This window comes from Telmatherina bonti (genome assembly GCF_933228915.1).
Source record: "Telmatherina bonti genome assembly, chromosome: 4".
Taxonomy (NCBI): Eukaryota; Metazoa; Chordata; class Actinopteri; order Atheriniformes; family Telmatherinidae; genus Telmatherina; species Telmatherina bonti.
Genome location: NC_136622.1, coordinates 29,237,468 through 29,258,368, shown reverse-complemented (window position 1 = coordinate 29,258,368; position 20,901 = coordinate 29,237,468). Strand labels below are relative to the sequence as shown.

Genomic DNA, 20,901 nt, shown 5'->3' with positions numbered 1-20,901 from the left:
CATCTGCAACACACCTGACTCCAAAAATTATTCATTAGTGGATTGTGTAGAATTTGACAAGAAGCTGGAGAAACATTTAATTTAAATTAGGTGACTCGTAGTATGGAAACATCTAAAACCTCCAGGACACTGGCCCAAGAAGTCTGGGTGATTCTTGCCTTACATTGTGGTGCCCAAGTTTAATCCTTGATGTCTACCATCCTGAAACTTTTAGATGCAACTCTTGTCCAACACACTTGAATCAAATGAATGGATGAATGGCTTGTTACCAGGCCTCTGCAGAGCTGAAGGACATACAGAAGAGGGAATTCAGCTATCTGATTCAGGTGTTTTAGACAAGGGATTGCATCCAAAAGTTGTGGATGATCTCGAGGACCGAACTTGGGGAGACCAGCTTTAGATGAATGTGGAAGGAGATTACATTTGAAGTTGACAACATTATGTCCATTCAGATCCATTGTCGTGATGTTTCATGGGTTTTCTAAGTTCTGGTTTCCTGTTTTATTTTGTAGTTTTTCTTGTTTAGTTCCCCTTTGTCTTGTTTCCTGTTTTTCCTGTTTTTCCCTGCCGTTCCTTAAGTACACTTTAACACAGTTAGTTCAGTCTTGTTCTGTTTCCCAGTATTTATAGCCCTTGGTTTCTGTTCTGTTTGCTGGTCCATTGCGTTGTGTTTTCTTCTTGAAGTTCTGTTATGTCTCTGTCCTGTCTTGCATTCAGTTTGTTTTTGAGGATAAAATCTTGGTTCTGCATTTGGTCTGCCTCCTGCATTTGCATCCCAACACTTCCACAATCCGTGGCAGCGATGTTATCATTTTATTGAAGAAAAAGAAAAATGTTCAATATTTTAGGACATGTAAATGTGTTTGATGTTAAAAAATGTATTTAAGATGTATTACTCTGTCCAGGGACCCAGGGCCCTGCATATTTGAGATATCTGCCTACTTCAACACACCAGATTTATATCAATGAACCTCCTCATCAAGTTCTCTGTGAAGTGAGCAAATATTTCATTCAGGTATGTTAAAGTACTGAAACATCTAAAACATAGAGGCCAGTGTGTCCTCAGAACCAGCGTTGAGAAACACTACCTTAAAGCACTGACTATTTTAATATTTGATTGGTTTTCATATTTATAAATATGTTGATGTAGTTGCATCATGGAACTGGAAATATGTGTCTTTTTGTCGAGTGTGTGCGTGTGTGTGTAAGTGTGTGTGTGCGATAAAAATGTTGCTATGACAGTACAGAGAATACTAGACCTGGATTATTCATATGAAGACTCCACATTTGACTGTGTGAGAATCTGACTGAAGTATGAACCAGGTATAAGAGAATTAAAAAGCAGTGAAAATGAAGAAACCTTCAGTAAAGGTACAGTAAGCAGTAAATCTAATGAACTGTTCTGGAACACAATTCATTGGATTTCATGAAGAATTTATTACTTGTTCTGATGAGAACGATGGACATAATCATGGTAGTCAAAGGAAATCTGATCATTATTAAATGTGTGTTAATAAGACATACCTGTAGAGATAAATCTCTAAAAAGTCTTTTTATTAGAAGTTAAGAACATGCTTTGCATGCTATGTTTCCAAAGACTGGGAACCACCATGTCAGCCAGTATTTTAGTTGGTCAAAAACCAAAACAGTCTAAAAATGAAGACATGTCGGGCCAGAACGCTGCCAGATCTGAGCTTCATAGCAGTAAGTCATTGCCAGATTCATCTTATCTGAACGGGACTTGCTTCTTTTTGCAGCTTGTTCTCTTCTGCTCAATCACATTACACATCTATTTGTGCAAGTTCAGTTGTAATTTTGTGTCAGCAGCAAAAGGTCTCTTTCTCTTAGATACCACTCATAGGCTGCAATATATTTGTCATTAAGATTGTTTAAGTAGCATCCGTGGCCAATTTCAGAAGGTTGATCACAGTAGTTTGGTTTCTGCCTCCCGAACCCACAGTGGGGGTTCGGGAGGCAGACTCCCTCCACACCTTTAAGATCAAGCTGAAAACCTTCCTTTTCCATGATTCTTATAGTTAGGATATGAGCATCTCCTCAGTTGGAGTCTGCATGTACAGGACCCAACTGCCCAGGTTATGCTCATTGCTCTTATAGTTATGGGTAGTCCAGCCATCCATTACTTATGTAGCAATGGGGATGTTACCTGATGCACTGAAAAGTACCTCACTCTATTTCTCTAATATATTAATGTATAAATATATGCCAATATTGCTATCTCTAACTTATTTCTCCTTTTTTCCGCAGGTATTCCTGATTAAGTGCAGTTGTACATGTTGTTCTGTCTTTCCTGTAGTCTCCACACCAACCAGTCGAGGCAGATGGCTGCCCTCCCTGAGCCGGGTTCTGTCGGAGGCTTTTTTCCTGTTAAAAGGGAGTTTTTTCCTTCCCACTGTTGCCGTGTGCATGCTCAGGATGGGGGATTGGATCGAAGTCATGATTCGATGCAATCAGTTGGTTTCTATTATAAGATACGTATGAATTGACTTGAAATCATGTGTATGTGGATTCGTGTGTGTAAAGTGCTCTGTGACAACATTGTTGTGAAGCAGCGCTATACAAATTAAGCTGAATTGAATTTAATGACGAGTTAGGATCATCCCTGTTGTTTCCTCTTCCATTATGACGGACACATACATCCATATGGAAAATCTGCTTTTTAATTTCTCTGCTGATACTTTTTAATGTAAAGCATGGTATTTCTAACTACTCTAATTTACTTGTTTTTCATGAGGTAAATGATACATTTCCCAATATTCATTTTTAGCATTGAGAGATAACTTGTGACAGAGACAGACATGCAGTTTCAGCATATTTCAAAATATTTTTTTTTTTTTTTTAACCTGTTTATATTTAATATTTTAGGTACATTAAGCATTATTATAAATTCATGAACACACAGACAAGCCACTGATTTTTTTTTTTTTTATTATTCTCTTCAAGGGGAAATGTTATTTTTCTCTTTGTTATAGTCCTCAACTCTTTTTGTCCTTCAACTTAGCAAAAACACTCCCCTTTCAACCCCTCCAACTCAGGGAAAATACAAATAAAACAAAAAAACAAATACGGAAGGATTCATCGGGCCTGAGCAAAACACTGTTTCAGTAGTATAGGGGACAACTTTCCTCCCTGCTCCTGTTCCCCCCGAAAGCATCCCAAGAGTTAACAATCAACACAAGTCTATGGACAGCCAATAGAAATAGAATACATACAATGAACATCTTTATAAACTCATGTCCATTCTATAAACGCTCTGCTTATATGAATCACTCCTCATTGGTCACAGTTCATGTGATAGTTGGTGATCTCAGTTACATTGCTGTCCTCTGGTGTTCCCACCATCCCCGAGCCCAAATTTCATTGCACAGAAGGGACCAGTAGCACAAGGCTGCGTGAGTTGGCTTTGGTACCAACGCGATCATCTGTTGGCTGCCAGGGATGAGTGTGCGGGAAGAGCGTACTCAGTGCTGATTCCTCCAAATTACAAAGAGTTGTGCTGGAGAAACCAAAACTATTATGCAATGATTAGAAAGGTAATTCAGATTTACCGTCCTAGAGTCGTTTCTCTGTGTCCGAGCATCAGCAGTCCAGGCAGGGTAAGCAGGCACACGTATTATTTATTGAAGTTATTCTATGACTTGTTTCTCTGTTAACTTAAGGCAATCGAACTAGTTCTTCCAATCGGTGATAAAAGACTGAATAAACGAGGGATAATATGAGAAACAAATGTGTAGGCCTGCTTATTCTGCTTTATCCTTTTCACACAGGAACACCAAGGATGGAGTCTGTTACCACTTAGAGGTTCCATGTCTAGAAGCAGGAGGGCACCTCAGCAGCCTGACTGAGAGTTACACTGCTGCTGTAGTCGAAATAAAAACAAACAGCAAAACATTTGTGTGTGTTTTCCGCTTTTGCTTACATGACCCCACACCATTTGGGTAAGACCCGAACATGGTCATACCCATCCATGTAAAACAGGACTGACCGGCAGAACTCAATGACTGCAGTTGATCCGTTGGTACCAGTAAGCTTGATCTTTACAACTGGCATTTTACAAGAAAGCGTGCTGGTCTTTGATCCTTTTCATCGGAATGGAATCATCATATTAAGCATAATAATTAACCAGAATCATCATAATAATAACAACATTAAGAATATACAAATGATGGATACAGAATCGATACAAAATACCCTACGCTGAAAGGAACAAAAATGAAAACAAAGATACCACAGTCGGACATGCTTCAAAGCAGTTATGTTTGGCAAGAAAGCAGTTTTGTTGTATCATAAAAACCTCACAGTGAAAATAGTTATGCCCCTTCAGGATTACAAAGCACAGTATTCAGTCAAAATCAATAGATATTTCTTTCCTTCATCTATTTTCTTCTTCATAGAAGAATCAGGCTGTGTGATGTCACTGCGATGAAATCCGAGGTTTTCCCCCCACCTGGAGGCTCTGGAACAAATTTCGCTGATGTATGTTCACTCATTTCCTTCTGCAACAATAAAGTACCTCTTTGAAAGGGAAGGAGCAGTCGATGACAGTATGCTGTTACAGCTGTAACAATCTGAAATGAGGATGAGGAAAATCCTAATCCTACTGTAGCTTGATCCTCTTCCACTGCTCGGTAAAAATAAATAAATAAAAATCTTAAGAATAAACCTTTAACATCCTTGGTCGTCTTTAGTTGTTTTTCATTTTATTTCTTTGAGAGATCGAGGGCAATAAGAATTATTTAGAATTAAAAATCTGCTCTCTGCTGCCTGAATGACAGGCAAAATAAATAAATTCTATATATTCTATGAAAACAAAGGAGCAGCTTCCGCGGCCAGCTGTTGGGCAAAAAAAGCAGAGGGCTCAAGCTTTCTGCCCAAAAAACCAGAAGTGGTGATCATTGCTGTCTTCAGCGAGAACATATCAACATGTCCTGCCTTGCTTTTTAGTTTACACTTTAGTTCTTTGGTCAATATATTCCTCCTCAGTTTATACATATAATCATACACACACAAATATGCATGTACATACACACTTATAAACGTGTAATAAACTGGATATTTGTGCACGCATGTGTTCACACGTTTTAATAAAGGACCTTTAGCACAAAACATTGAGATCGAAATAAATAATTAATGCAGAAACAAAAACATGAGTACCTGTTCAGAATTCATGTCAAATAAAAATGACTGAAAAGTGAAATAAAAAGTAGCCTTATGTACAGCGTTAATCTTCTTTTGACACAGGCTAAAAGGCGTTTTTTTAAATAAACAGACTTTGCATCTTTCAAGAAGCCTGAGAGAGAGGCTAGACATGAGAAAAACACGTGTCCTTCAACATGTATGTGGGCCAAAATGGCTGTCACACGAGAACTGTTTCCTCTCAGCAAGAACACTTTCCTTTTCAAGTCTTAGAAGTTCTTTTTTTTTTTTTTCCTCTTTGCTTGGGATTCAAGTGATGGCGACTGAAGTTTTTAGCCGTTGGCTCGCGCTGTGAGTCCTCGCTCAGTGGTGCCGTGTCCTTGGAGTAGGGGATCATTCCAGCATCTGCTGCTGTCATGGCTGCTAACTGTTGGGCGGCCCGTCGTTCAGGAAGTAGGTTGTCATTTCCCCTTTCCCTTTGACCTTAACGACTCCGCGACACTCCAACACGTATCCCTTGTTTGCAAGCACCTGGTAGAGGTCTGTGGTCACCTGGAAGAAGGGTCAACATGATACCAAATAAGGTCAACATGGTGAAACAGTAAATATTCGGTTAGTGGTTCTCTTTAGTTCCACTGAGTTGGACTTTTAGATTTGTGGTTAATAGCTTTAAATGTCAGTGCTCTCTCTGACTAGCAATCGAGAAAGGCAGCTATTTTCAGTTTTAAAAAAAAGCTACATTATTCTAAAACTAAGCTATGCAGAATTTTCGAGTCTGTGTCCTCTGTATGTGATATATGTGGCATCGCTGAAGGCTCTCTCTCGCACCTGTTTTGGCATTGCCCAGTACTTAATCGCTTTTGGCTCAAATTGGCTTTATTTGGTTCTTCTGAAAAGTTATCAACTTTTCCTCCTTATCTTAAGCAGGCTCTTCAAATAGGCATGGTGACAGCTAAAAACAAATTTTTTTGAACTGGAAGTCTCCAACAACCCCATGTTTAAAGAGGTGGCTTAATGTTAAATTAAGTTGGTATGTACTGCTGATAAGGTTTACACGTAAAATTATCCAGGGTCTTTTTTTTTTTTTTTTAACTGAATATGAATATCAAAACAATCCTCTCAAGGGTTTTTTTTCTTTCTTTCTTTCTTTTTTTTATGTTTGTCAGTGTGTGTGCGTGTGTTTGGTTGTTTTGATAATATGTGTTATTGTTGTACTTTTTTCTTGCTTTAATATCAGATTTTTCATACCCCTGATATTTATGTTTCATTTTGTTACGTAAGTAATGTCAAATGGGGCATGACTATAATGTATGATAAAAAATAAAAGTTGAAGAAAAAAAGAAAAAGTTCAAAAGTGGACTATACAGGATTGACCTGGAGGCTGATAAAGTTAGCAACAGCTGGACAAAAACCCACACTGAGTGTCTCAACATTGTGGAATAATATTAAGGCATTGCAAGTTAAGTTGGGTTGAGAAACCTTTTCTATGCTGCTTTTCTATCCTGCCAAATACATTTGAAAATGTCTCAGAAGTGATAATAATAGTAAAATAAAGCTAATCATGTAGATGTGACTGAATTTCTGCATTAACCAGTCAATATAAACATAAATATTGCACAGTTAATACAGCGTGGACTCTCTGATGTCCTCTAAACGCCGGTCTGTAGCATACCTGTATGCGGTCAGGTACACCTGTGCTGTCCATGCGACTGGCCACATTGACTGTGTTTCCCCAAATATCATACTGGGGTTTTCGTGCCCCAATAACCCCTGCTACCACCGGCCCAATGTTCAGTCCTGTTAAACACACACACACACACACAAAACATTGCTTTAATATAAGCTGCAATAATACCTGTCAACCATGCTTCTGTAGCTTTCCCAGACTGAAGGCTTCACATTACCTATCTTCATTTGGAAGTTGTTGAAGGAATGCTCGTTGATGTACTTCATCTGCTCTCTCAGTCTCATGGCATAGTCTGCTAGTGCAGTAATATGTGTGCGTCCCTCTTTGTCATACGTGGAATCATTGAGACCCGAGGCTGCCATGTAGGTGGAACCAATGGTCTTGATCTTCTCCAGCTGCCTGTATTTCTCTTCACTGATGATCTGCAAAGGGAAGAAATAACTGAGTTGAGTTGCATTTGTGCAATTTGCAGTTTATTAATTATCTCTCTCACCAGTCAGAAGAGCAACTTTGCACAGAAATTTAGAAAGGGCAAAGTTTACCTCATCAAAGTCAGCGATGATCTCATTGAGCAGCCGCAGACACTCCACTCCCTCGTTGTTGGCCTCCAGCTCCACGTAGAACTCAGAGAAATTGCTGATGGAGGCAAACATGACGGCCACACACTCACAGGACTGGTAGTACAGCTCGTCATTGCGCCGCTCACGAGCCAAGAAGTGAGCAGCTACATCCTTGGGCAGAATGTTATGAAGGAGGCGACGATTGTAAGCTTGTAGCTCCTCCATCTCCTCCTTCTCCTCTGTGGCCTGGGAGGAAAGATTCTCTGTTACATATAGTCAGTATTTATTAATGTTGTTATGTCATGTGAAAGAGATAAATGTCACTGTGAGACAGCTCTGGCATGCCGTTTACCAACGAACAGACAATGTATCTGAGGCAATCATGGTCAGACGCTGCCCCCTTGTGGTCAAAAGTGTCTGTACCTGTAATTTCCACAGGAAGTCGAGGCGTGCAGTGGATTCAACCTGCTGTGCATGCAGGTACAGTGCCAAGACAAAGACTGTAAGGATTATTGGAGTCATGACCCGCAGGGACACTTTGGTCACTTTTGGGCTGCAAAGAGATAAAACAGAAGCCAAAATTATGGAAGGATGGTTAATGTATCCCTTCACTGAAGTAGCTACTTTTTGGAGGAGGGAGGTGGGGTAATTAAAAAAAAAAAAAAAAGTAGCATTGAGAGGACATCAAAAACCTTAAATAACACAGAATAATATCTTACCACTGGTTTATAGTTTCATTGAAACTGGACCTAAAATTGAAAAAAACAGAACAAATCATTCTTGTCAGGATAAATGAAGCTGGAGTTATTATAACCATTTAAAACTGTAAACAGCTTGATAAAATACAAAAGTTCTGCAGTATCATATGAGACAACTGACTTTAGGATCAAACACAGGCTGGTTTTAGCCTTCATATAATGTGTTTAGCTTAATAAACCCCTAACAGCCATAACATTAAAACAGTTACCTCATCAAGTTCAGAAATATGCTGTCCTTTGGCACAATAATCCCATTAAAACACAAACATCTCCAAGATATATGTCTTAAGAAGTTTTAATTTGCTGTTTCTATGTTAATGTTAATTAATATAATCAAATAAAAACAGATAAACATCAAGATTTTCTAATAAGGAAACAAAAGCATTAGCTAATTTAAAAATGGACATTTTACTCTATTTTTTCTCATGTAAAAGTGCCACATAGACCTGACAACAGACCTCAAGCAAGGACAGCACCTGGCTGCTCGGACATAGTATAGAAAATATTCATGCTAAGACAGAGAAACGTTTATATATTTTTTAATATTACACACTCCAGCAAGACTCTATACAGTTCAGCTGATAAAAGATAATTTAAATTGTAGTTAAAAGACAGACTTAAAATCATCAACTCTATTTTAGATAAAACAACTCAACTTACCACTGAGCAGTAGTTTCATTTAAATCACTGAAAAGAGACAAAAATAGTATTTAAAAAATATTCCTATCACAGAATCTTTAATACTGAGACTAATATAGCATCTGTTTTATTCTTTCAGATTTACATTTTTTGTCAAATGACCATAAATGTTTTTGACCTTGCTCTGCGCCTCACAGAAAAAACAGAGTCAGTGTCAGCATGACTGAAAAATAACACCAGTGCTCAATGAATTAAAGTTTTAAAATAATAAATAAGGACTAAGTTCAAATGTTTCTTCAGTATGTAGATTTTGTGTATGCTATTAAATAATAAGGAACTGTAACTAAAATTCATAGATCTGATGGAAAGTTTCAAGCATTTGAAAAGCTTTTAAACATCTGAAGCGGTGGAAAAGTGTCCATTAGTAATGAGGGTTTTCCAGTGCAGCGCTGTGTCATCAGTGCACATATCTGGGTCTCCAAACCGCATCGGACTTACATGGCATTGGAGGTGACAAAGAGGTCTGCGTTGTCAAATAGTGCTACTTGTGGCCACTCCACCAGCAGCAGGAAGGTGAGCTGGATAAGCAGCATGAGGGCCAGCTTCCCTATGCTGCTGATCTGCAGGAACACGGAGCAGGCCAGCAGCGTCAGCAGCACACTGTAGCTGAAATACTGGCACAAACAGGAGACAACAGCAAGAAGCATCAGCAACAACAGAAGACAGAAAAACACAAATGCAAATGTGACATTTTCCTTCCAGTTGCAGAGGGGAAACGCAGTGAAGTGGTGACAAACAAATAAATTCACCTCAGGAAAGGGGCAGGAAGGGCCTTGGCTTGGACAGATCTCAAGACCCCCTTCAACAGACACATTCAAGCTGCGGATCAGACAGGGCGTCACCAGGGCTGCAGAGGTGTTCAGCTTCTCAGCGACGCATTCCGTCAAGCTCTTGGTGTCGCAGGCAAACTGTAGTAACGGGATGCATTCGCATCAGCACTCTTTCAGATGCTGGAGCAAAATCTGTCTGAATGTCAACAATGTCAATCTCACCATATTAACGAAGGCAGAGATGAAGACGAGGATGATGGAGAACACTCCAACCAGGGTGCTGTTGGTGCGAGACTGGACAATCTTCTTAGAAACAGTCTGCATCGCAGCTGGAAAGAGCTGCAAATGCAAGATGGTTTGCATATTAACAAAAACCAGTGAATGCACAAAAACACAGGCCAAAAATGTTGTCACTGCATCCGGATGAGCTTCAGTACCTTGATGCAAGAGTATATGGCACAGATGAAGAGGATGTTGGCGAGTATGATGAAGATACTGATGTAGATTCCCAGCATTACTGGGGTGCTGCAGGGAAAAACACAAAAACATCATTTGAAATGAATCGACATTTAGATTTAAAAGGAAACTGCAGTGTGTCCGCTTGTGTGGTTTATTTAAGCAGCTGTGAGGCAAATGCTGCATTTATTTTGTTGATTTCTTTGTGATCTAAACCAAAAAGTTTGGATCATGTATGAGTCACAAAGCAGAGCAAGCTACTTTTGCTAGACCTGGATCCTAAAATAAAAGCCCCATTCCTTTTTTCTATAATATCAAATGACTCAAGCGTGGCATATTTTTTTCAACTCTTTGGTTCAATACAAGAAGGAGAACAGCAGCTTCCATGGTGCATTTCAGCAAGAAACAGCTGATCAAAGATCTGAAGATTCTAGCCATGGCTGAAGTTCATGAGTCATGACCAAGTTAAGCTAAAACTGGTACAAGTACGAGAAGTATATATCTCAGTGCAAAACAAATAGATCGACCTTTAAAGCTGTGGTAGGTAATGTTTGGGAGCTAGGAAGATTTAAAGTGGCACCCTGTCTTGGCTCCTCCCCCTCTGGTTTTGATCCTTGCGTGTTTAAAAGCTTTTTTATTTGCAGCTTTTTCCACCAACGATTTTCTCTTTCTCGGCTGTTTAGCAAGAGGAGGCAAATAAACCGAGCCGGGTCGGGAAAATCCTTCCTGCATTTCTCAACCATGTTTGCCTTCAGAGTTTCTTCTTCACTACTTTGTATTTTCATCCTAACATGCATAAGAAACACATAAGGAACGAACAACTCCATTTTGGTTCGAACGTTTGGATTGGTCAGAGTTTTTTCAGATTTATAGTAAACTGAGGGTCTAACTATATTTCTTATTGTTCATGATTACAAAATGTATAGACTACTATCAGGACAAGAAATCACTCCACTCAAAGTAAAAAAAAATGTCTCTGAGCAAGATTACCTACCCCAGCTTTAAGTAAGAAAGCACCATTAATATCTTAACATAGACTCTTTTTCCTGATTCACAGCTAAAGTTCACACGAATGCAGTTTGAGTTTCCGGATTGAGAGTCATTGGGTGGTAATGTTGACAACAGTTTCCAGTAAAGCAATATGAGGTTGCTTGATGTGAAGTACTCACTGTGGAAAGATAACAATCTGTATGAAAGATATGAAGCAGAATACTAGCAGAGTACAGGCTACATAGCCCCCAAAACGGTCATCCACCTTTTTGGAGTACTGCAGCAATAATAAAAAAAAAAAAAAAAAAAAGAACAGAAGATGAAGAAATCAGATATGAGCAGTACGTTTTTTTTTTCATTTATGAATGACAGTCACACCTCAGGTGATTATCAAAGAGGAATACCTTTTTCTCCAGGCTGGAGGTCTGAAATGTGAGTAGAAACTTCTTGACATGATCTTTTCTAAGCTGATCAATACTGCGAGCATCAATGGCTCGACCCAGAAATTCATCCACCTCGTCCTCCGGGTTCATGGCCTCCTGAACACCTCGGCTGCAAAAAGATCAGAGGCAGGATGAGCAAAACCCAGAAGGGTTAATAGGATCCAGCAAAGCGCGTTGAGTCTTTACTCACTTGTCTTTACTGGAGGACTCATCGATCCCCTGCAGATGAAAGAGACAGGATAGAATCATGACTCTCGCGGAGATGCAGCATGGCTCTTTGACCAAAGCGTTGAGCGATTTGATGTCAGTTCTCACCATTTGTCTGAAGACTTTGGAATCCTTGGTCCTGGAGAAGGTTCTGTCAGGAACCCAGCGTGGTATCAACCCCTCATTGGAGTTGGCTCTCGTCCGCTGCATCTTCGCCATCATCGCCTTCTCTTCCTTCTGCTCAGAGGGAACAACACGAAGGCTTCACCAACTGCTCTCATGCAACACAACACAGTGAATGACAAAATGAGTGACTAAGGGTGCTTTTTAAATCTGGCATGTTTTTTTTAGCCAGAAAGAGAAGCAGACAGGCGGACTTCATTCAGAAGTCTGACTCACTTTGAGTTGTGCTTCCTATCAATACGAATACATCGTCAGGGCATTGTTTAGTGTCCTACAAGCGCCTCATAAAACCCTCTGTGATCTTGGCAATATTTGGTGTGATCAGGAAAACAATTTAACAAAAGGGCACGACATGTTTTTGGGACTTTGATTTCCAGGTGACTGATTCCTCTTGAATGGAAGCAGGAATTGTCTCCAGTTTTTAAGCTGTGGATGAATGAGCTTTACACTGCTTGGTGCAAGAAAAATGTGCTTTTTTTCTACGTATGGCTGTGCACAAGAATTTTGTGCTACTTTTACACAATATCTACAACCTATCCAGCGTTTTTCTTTAGTGTCTCTTTCTGTTGTAACTTTGTAATTACTTTTTTTTTTTTTTTTTATAAATGCAAAATGCCAGAAAGAAAGGCCAATTAAAAAGTGTACATCTCATCTTTCAGCTTCTTGTCTCAATCTTAGAACGTAAACCCTTAATCAGCAGGGACCGTCCCTGGGAGGTTTCAAAGTTCATGACACGGTCTTGTGCAAAAAAAGTGTTTGTTTGTTTGTTTGGCTCTCACAGCCCTTGTGCATAATAAACAGAAACAGTTAATATATATTGTTATTATATCACAAGAGTATTGATACCTTCATTGATACCATCTTTCAATATTTCCTACTGAAATAAGAAATGTCTAACAGATTGTACAAGATTTTATATTTTAAAAAAAACAAAACATAAAAATGGTACAGAGGTGGGCTTCACTGGTTAAGGGGTTAAATCTTATAAGGGCCTACCACTGGAAATCTGTGTGACAACTGTAGTTAAGGACACCTGCATTGTTGCTATAGCAACACAAGCAGATAACCTGATCATGTCAGGACAAAAAATCTCATCTGAAATTCTGTCCCAGCGATCTGATTTTAGGAATTAATCTGGGTGGCGTGCAGGGAAAACAAAGCTCTTTGTTCCAACTCATTCAAGTCAGTCTAAGTTCAGTTTTATTCTTTAATACGTAAATCGCTGGGACCACATATTCTTTAATGATTTCCCTAGATACTTTGTATGTTACTGGCTGCTAGCTTCAGAGATGGGCTTAGAAATGACTAAAAAAATGTTCATTCACAGTTGTGAATCAACGGTGGCCAAAATTCAGGATACTACAGTACTTCTAAATTGTATGCGTCTTCTTCTATGTGCCTTTTAAGGTGTTCTTTATCATTTATCCTATCTACTAGCTACCAAACAAAGCTGGTGCTTCAGTTTTAAAGCTCAGAGGGTTCTTACTTCACACACAGACATGTTTGTTCATTTAGAGACACTGTAGAAATAAAGGTGGTACAAATATACCAGCTGCCATGTATGCAGACCCACTCCAAGAAGATATAAATTGCTCATTCAAAGAAAAAAAACCATAACAGTTAATTCAATAATGTGAATAGATACAAATAAAAACAGTTTTGATGATAAATGTATGTACTTTTTTCTGTTCCTAACCTTTGATTTTGTTATGCACTGCAACTTTTAAAAGCCTAGCTTTGTAGTTTTCAGTAACTTTGCTCAAACAGAAGCAATCTGTTCAGTTTTTTGGTATTAAGGGCTTGTTAACATCTAGTTTTGAACTTTTTTTTCCCCCTTTTCTCAGTTTATTCAGCAAAGATTTCTAAACCAAAACCTGTTTTATGTTTGCATTAAACTGTGTTATTGCACTGACCCGTTTCTGGCTGCAGCCGAGGACCAGGAAAGTCTCAATGCTGTTCTCCTTCAGATACGCATTCCTCTCACCTCCAAAACCTGGTTCCACCTCATAATCTCCATTCAGGTACTGCAAAGTGGCCTTGGTGATGTGGATTCGCCTGATGGGGGGACAGGGGTCAACTGAAAGTAGTGGCTAAAGTAGCAAAATATAGTCCAGGAGCAACATATGACTGAATGAAATATGATGAAAAATAGTTTTAAAAAATGTCCTGACTGAAGAGATTGCTGAAAATAATTTTAAAATATAACATGAATTACATTTTATATTTATCCCTGACTGTGGTTTGTTTGTTTGTTTATTTATTTGGATCCCCATTAGTCACAGCAGATGCTGCTGCTATTCTTCCTGGGGTCCATAAAAAAAATACAATAATATTACAGTGACATACAACAACCATTATACAATCCATTGTACAACTGATAAAACAGTTCTTTAGAAAAGACACTCGACAGTACATTTTTCAGTACAATTTAAAAAAAAAAAAAAAAACATCCAATAGATATATGATCATTTCAAATTACAGACTTTAATCTGGAACAGAAGAGCACATCTCTATGTTTAATTAGTAAATCAGTATTCAATATTTAATTTGTAAATTTACAAGTGGTATTTAGTAACCTTACAAATTTATATTTATTGGTAAACATTATAGAACTATTTTCCCGAGTCATCCGTTTAGTAGAATAAACTCTTTAAGAGAAATTTTTAATCTTAGTTGATTTTGCATGCAAATAATTTGCTTAGGCAGTAGATTCCATTCATTCATGCCCCTATATGCAAATGTTCTTTTCCTGTAATTTGTCACAGCTCTTGGTAAAATAAATTTGTTTGCAGATGCATGTCTGGTTGCATAATCATGTATGCTGGAACTAAACAATAAATTTTGGTAGAGAGTCTGTGGTACTTTAGTGATAGAAACATTCCTGAACATACACAATAAGGAGTATAAAAGCCTATCATGAACCCATAACCACTTTGGTGGTGGCCTTTAATGCAAACAAATCTAAATAAACATCCAAATATATGTAAATATTTCCTCTCACCCTGCTTTGCCTCCTGCCTCCATGTGATTGGCCAGTGTGACATCGTTTGACCACACATCAAACTGCCACTTCCTGAGTCCCAGCACGCCGCAGTGCACACGCCCGCTGTGAATGCCGACGCGCATGTTAACATTGACCCCCGTCACCTCGCGCACCAACCTGCGGATACATAACCATCAGCTGTGTGTCCTCCACAGCAAACTGCAGCAAAGTACGCCGTCTCCAAAATATTCTCTTCTACTCACGAGATGGCCTCGATCATATCAACGCCCATCTCTACACAACAATGGGCATGGTCCGCCCGGGGTTCAGGCAGCCCAGACACACAGTAGTAACAATCACCCAGAATTTTGATCCGGAGACAGTGGTTCTCCTGAGAAACAAGAAACAGAAGTGTCCACCAGATGGAGAAGCAAAAGACAAAAATCTCAAAAACGGCACATTAGATCAGTCAGATGAGAAAATCAGCGTCACTTTCATATCTGTTAGATGAGGTCTTAAAAGAGTTTCTCTACATTGCAAAGTATTTCTGTATGAAATCTGCCTCCTTACCGATGCCAGCTTGTCAAAACGGGCAAAGAGCTCATTGAGTGTCATGACCAGTTCCTGGGCTGTGCACTGAGACGCGAGGCTGGTAAAACCCTCGATGTCTGCAAACAGAATGCTGCAGAGGAAAGCATAAATAAAACACTCTTAATTCTCTGCTATTAATGATAGAACCGGGTTAAAAGGTTAAAGTTAGCTAGGCAGCTACAGGTTAGAAGTTTCAGCACTGATTAAACATGAAGGTAACCTGCTAAGGTGGATTCAGGAGCAAGGCCACACCTCCATCACACCTCCTCCACACCTCTGTTAAGATGTTAAGTTTTCTTATACCTGGTTCAGCCTTTCAGCACTTTCATCTCTCTTCTCAATCCCACCTCCCCTCATTTATCCACCCTCATCTATTTAATTCCATCTTATCCATATTATATCCTTTCCTTTAATCATCCATTCCTTCATCCCTCTCTCACTCATTTATCCATCTTTCCTCCTGTATCATTCATCCTTCCTCCTCTGCCTCATCCTTTCATAAATGTATCCATCTATCCTTCCCTCCCTTGTCCATTCATCCCTTCTTCTTTCCATCATCTATCCTCATCCCTCCTCCTATCATCTTCCCAACTTTCCTCCCTCATCCATCAACCATCCACAGATCTATTCATCGATAGATCCCTTCTTCCTTGCCTCATCAATTATCTAGTCATTCATCCTTCCCTCCCTTATCCAGTCATCTTCAACCAACATCCTTCTAACTTTTTTCCCCATCTATTTATTCTTCCTCCTCCTGTTTTACCAATCCTCCCTTCCTCTCCTTCATTCATTTAGTCATGAAAACATCCTTCCCTGTGTCAGCCATCCTTCCATCAACCCATTTATCCTTCAACCCTGACCCCATCTTGATCATTTCTCTTCCTTCTTCATATCATTCCTTCTTCTTCCAGGCACCTTCTGGGGGATCTTGAGTCAGATCCTGAGACCCCCTGAAACCATCCCGACACCCTCTACTGATTCTCTTCTTCCAGTCTTAAAAATTAAAAGACCCCCCGGAGGAGCCAGTAAAGGAGCTTTCAGATCGATCTATAACTCCATCCGTAGCTGTCATTAAGACAGTAAACCCACATCGCTGAGGCGTGGTCCTTGCCAGTGAAACTACAGTCGGTTACTATCAGCACAGCTGACCTTGAAAAATCATGATGTCTGGCCTTAATGTCCTCTCAAAGACTTCTGTAGGAGTATTAATATGTGTGTGCATGAGTGTGTGTATGAAGGAGTGTGTGTTGAGTGTTTGCTCAGTACTGTAATTGAATGTGTGCTGAAACGCTCCATCTTTGGGGACTATCTTATCTTGGCTGTGGGTGATTAAGTATTCCCTTACTAGTGTTAATTAGCCTCCACTCTGCCAAACCACTCTACCCTCTTCTGACTCTGTGAGCGCCCTCGCATGTGTGTGTGTGTGCTCATATATTTAACAACTGTTTTTGTTTAGTCTTTTTTTTTTTAATTTTGAAAAACAACTCCATCTTAATAATAGTTTTACCCACTGACATGCCTCAATATCCAGCTTGTAACTTTCTCTGTACTGTAAAGAAAGTCTTAAATCAGCTTTACATGACAGCTGTAACCATGGAAACTATAATGGTTTGGGGTTGAAGTCTTATTGTATCAGTGAAACCTAAAGTAAATTAGTAAGGAGAAATACCCTGGCCAGCTCACCTGACATTGTCGTGTTTCTGGATATAGATCTTATGAAACATCATGTCTTCCTTCTTAGCACTGATGTCAGCCTTCATCTCCATAGCAACATGCCTTGGCAACACTGAAAGCAACAGACGTTCCTGGAAAACACACACAATGAAAAAAAATACAGGTTGTGCCTTTCAGAAAATTATTGTCTGCATGCAGTATGTAACATCAGGAATATTCCAAACTCAGGTGGTGATTTCAGTTTGTGGACAAGACAAGACTTTTTTTCCTTCAGTGGATTAGTTCAATATTTGTCCTGTAGCCTAACGTTAAGGATAAAGTTTAGCTTTAGACAAATGTTGTCATGTTTTGGGGTTTTTGTGTAGTTTTTAGTTCATGTTTACTGTTTCATTTTGTAGTCTTTCCTGTTTAGTTCCCTTGTGTATCGTTTTCTGTTTTGCTTCCCGTTCATTAGCTCACCTGTTTTGAATTCCTCATTACTTCACCTGTTCCTTCTTAGTTCATAGGTGTCTTTAACTTCCTCAGTTCTCGGTTTTCTTTGTCCAATCACCTGTCATATTCTTCTGTCCAGTCTTCTTGTTCATTTTATTTTGGATTAAAGCCATTATGCTTGAATTCAACCTGTCTCTTCGTCGTGCATTTGGGTCCACATCTCCACAAACCGTGACAAATGTACAAGAATGAACTTAAAAATTCTTACATTTTTATGATTTCACAGCAAACCATGATTTTTCGTCTTCTGTTGCTCAGCTGATGATCAAAAGGATAAAAAGTACAACAAATACCAGCACTATAGTTTGGCCCAAAGTTTCCTTTCCTTTGGCTAACACGTTTTGGAAAATACATTTTCAATCGCTTCAAGTAAATGTTGGTTTAGATGTAGGTTTTAAAATGCTTATATGATGAGTTGATGAAAAATAAAATATTGGCTCATTTTGAATTTTACTGCAGCAAAACAACTAAGGAAAAGTTGTAAACAGGGACAACAAAAGGTTGGAAAAATAAGACACGAATCCAAAGTAACTGGAAGAACATCTGACAGCTAATTATATTCACGGGCAACAGGTCCATGACATGACTCAGAGCCTCTCAGATGTAAACATGGGCAGAGTTTCACTCATCTGCAACAAACTACTTGGAAAATGTGAAACGACTTCGTGAAGATGTTCCTCTTCATGAAATTGTGAAGACTTTAAACAAAACAGTTGCACTTCTAATTTTGTTTTATCAAAACTAATTTCTTTTCAGTGTCTATACACTTTTTATGAAATAGAATTTAGTCTTTAAATTAAATTTAATTGTCATTTATCTTAATTAATTCATTGTTATTAGTTTACTTAAATGTATTTTATTTTACTATGGTCTTTCACTCTTTGTTATTTTATTCTTGATTTTTTGCACTGCATTTATTTTTTCATATAATTGTAAATAAATTTAGGTGTTAAGGGGTTAAAGTTGTCAACTGAGAGAGGAGACTGTGTGCATGGAAAAACAATAAAGATCAAAACAATCAAACCATCACATTCAAAATGAGCTAATATTTTCCATGATATCATTCTTTATGTTCTGTTGGGAATGAAATATGGCAGAAAGCAAATATTTGCATTTGTTTTTATTTACATTTTACCAGTTTACCCAGCATCCAGACTTTTGGAGTCAGGTTTATAAGACTGAGGTAACTAAAGTGCAAGTAAACACAATATAGCTGACTTTTTATGTAAGAGAAAAAATGAATTTCTTTTTGTATTTCCACATTGTGGCAAGAAAAAAAAAGCTTCTTTTGAGAGTCTTGGATATTTTCCAGTCATGGTTCATTCTTCTATAGATAAATGATAGCAATTCTGACATTTCTCATAGAAGCCTCAGAGAACAGCACTGTTTTCCCGAAGAAACATTTTCTTCCAAGAGCGGAGAGTTTTGATGCAGACAAAGTGGAGGTAATTTCCCTCTGCTATTTTGTTGACTTCTGACACACACACACACACACACACACACGCACACAAAATCACTTTCATTTTGAAAGAAACAACCGCATTTTGGATTATTTTGGGGGAAAAAAAGATAAGGTAAAATAAATACTGGTTTTCATTTTAGTCAGTCAGGTTTGGCCTTAATAAATGTACCTCCTTTCATAATGGAGGTAGTGTGGGCATCTGCATACAAAGTAGACTAATAACCTGACCCAAATCAGTGACACATCCTTAAAGCATTCATTTACTGTATTTCAAAAACGTATTTCAAATTTCAAAAAAGGCAATACTAAAGAATCAGTTGCCATGGAGATACATCCAAGTTTGAAATGACCTAACTTTGTGTCAATGAATAGCCAAAGTTCAAACTGATGTTACCTCCCTAAACCATTAATTGTGCTTTAGAGGACATACTGAAGATTTTTGCTTGTTTTTTGTCAAACTGTTGCTAACATTGCTTTTGCTGGACAGCATACCAGAAAAACAGCAGGCGGGCATCTGAAAAGTCAGATGATGAGGCATAAGCCATGGGTCAACAGAGAATGCTGGAGAAGAGGAGTCATGAACAGAATCTCCCTTTTGTTAATTATCACCAACAACCGGAAATCTCTGTGCAAGCAGGCTAACAACTCTGGTGAGGAATCGGGTGGGAATTCTGTGGGTTTAGTGTTATTTGTGTCATGGTTACAGGAATCACTCAAGACCCCACGATGGCGTATTTTTGAAGCCCACAGACTGAACTGTTGGCTGCAGATTTTCACAGGCCATCTTGGATGTTGTTAATATCAATGTTCGAGCAAAAATCCAGACTTTGGATCCAAATATTTCTCTTATTTCTGTCCTGCATAGTTTGTATCCAGGGTTTACGAGTACAGATTAGTATGAATGAATTACTTTTCTCATTCTGTGTCGCACTGCTGCAGCACCTTTTATCTGCATCATTTTGAAACAATCAGTTTGGTCTCTTTAAAGCTCACCTGCCAAAAGGTCTCAAATAATAGAGCAAGGCAGCTGCTCCTTCTTTGTTTAAGGTGTGCCAAACTAGCCAGCCACCAAGCAGGGACTATGCAAATACTGCATATTGCTGGGAGATTTAGATGAGTTACAGAGGAAAATGCTGAAATACAGGCATGTTGTTATATGTATGCTACATACCGGTAACTAAGACAAAAAAAAAAAAAGACTCAAACAGAGTAAAGCGTCCTGTGAAAAGCTGTGAGAACATCTTAGCTTTGTCAGTGCTTCAGACCAACATCACCTCAGCGTCCACCTTACTTAAGACCAAGGTTTGACCCAGACAATAAAATGAAATGAAAATAAATAATTAGACTTCAACAGAATATTCTACTGGTCAGTTGTAGGATAAATAGTCTATGTTTAAAGTTAAGTTGATCTTTGCTTTGTTTTCCTGGTTTATGTTTGTGTGTGAATATGAAACGCTCTCCAGCCGAATATCCCTGTAATGTGCAGCAGTGACCATCACGCTTCACTACATCTTATTTAGCAACTTTCTTCAAAGATTTAGGGAGCTTTCTTGCTCCTTCACTGGCCTTCTAGGATCTAGAAACATTCTGTATAAACAGCGGACAGTTCTGCACAGTGAAAGCTAATATTTCTGTTTGCTAGCAGCGGCAGAGAGCAACGCCTGTTTGCACATGTGCAGTGTTGCCGTTGTAGCTCCCACACAGAGGTTGGGCAGTATGTGAAAGAAAAAGTAGGATATAACCTTTTAAGTGAATATCTTGCATGTAAATAATACAAAACGAATGTCAACGT

General features: G+C 38.8%; 1 protein-coding gene across 1 annotated transcript in view; it reads right to left on the bottom strand.

The window, feature by feature from the left end:
- Positions 1 to 4,774: 4,774 nt before the first annotated feature.
- LOC306754958 (adenylate cyclase type 6-like) overlaps positions 4,775 to 20,901 on the bottom strand; it is a 37,677-nt gene continuing 21,550 nt past the window's right edge. The window contains exons 4-23 of the mRNA XM_079239137.1: positions 17,165 to 17,286; positions 15,461 to 15,572; positions 15,154 to 15,281; positions 14,909 to 15,067; positions 13,821 to 13,962; positions 11,833 to 11,961; positions 11,708 to 11,736; positions 11,479 to 11,626; positions 11,254 to 11,351; positions 10,066 to 10,153; positions 9,851 to 9,967; positions 9,608 to 9,766; positions 9,297 to 9,472; positions 8,820 to 8,846; positions 8,121 to 8,150; positions 7,825 to 7,954; positions 7,384 to 7,647; positions 7,059 to 7,263; positions 6,827 to 6,951; positions 4,775 to 5,706 (exon numbers count right to left, since the gene is read on the bottom strand). Of these exons, the coding sequence (XP_079095263.1) occupies positions 5,578 to 5,706; positions 6,827 to 6,951; positions 7,059 to 7,263; positions 7,384 to 7,647; positions 7,825 to 7,954; positions 8,121 to 8,150; positions 8,820 to 8,846; positions 9,297 to 9,472; positions 9,608 to 9,766; positions 9,851 to 9,967; positions 10,066 to 10,153; positions 11,254 to 11,351; positions 11,479 to 11,626; positions 11,708 to 11,736; positions 11,833 to 11,961; positions 13,821 to 13,962; positions 14,909 to 15,067; positions 15,154 to 15,281; positions 15,461 to 15,572; positions 17,165 to 17,286 (2,517 nt within the window). The 3' untranslated portion in view covers positions 4,775 to 5,577. The remainder of the gene's footprint in view (positions 5,707 to 6,826; positions 6,952 to 7,058; positions 7,264 to 7,383; positions 7,648 to 7,824; positions 7,955 to 8,120; positions 8,151 to 8,819; positions 8,847 to 9,296; positions 9,473 to 9,607; positions 9,767 to 9,850; positions 9,968 to 10,065; positions 10,154 to 11,253; positions 11,352 to 11,478; positions 11,627 to 11,707; positions 11,737 to 11,832; positions 11,962 to 13,820; positions 13,963 to 14,908; positions 15,068 to 15,153; positions 15,282 to 15,460; positions 15,573 to 17,164; positions 17,287 to 20,901) is intronic.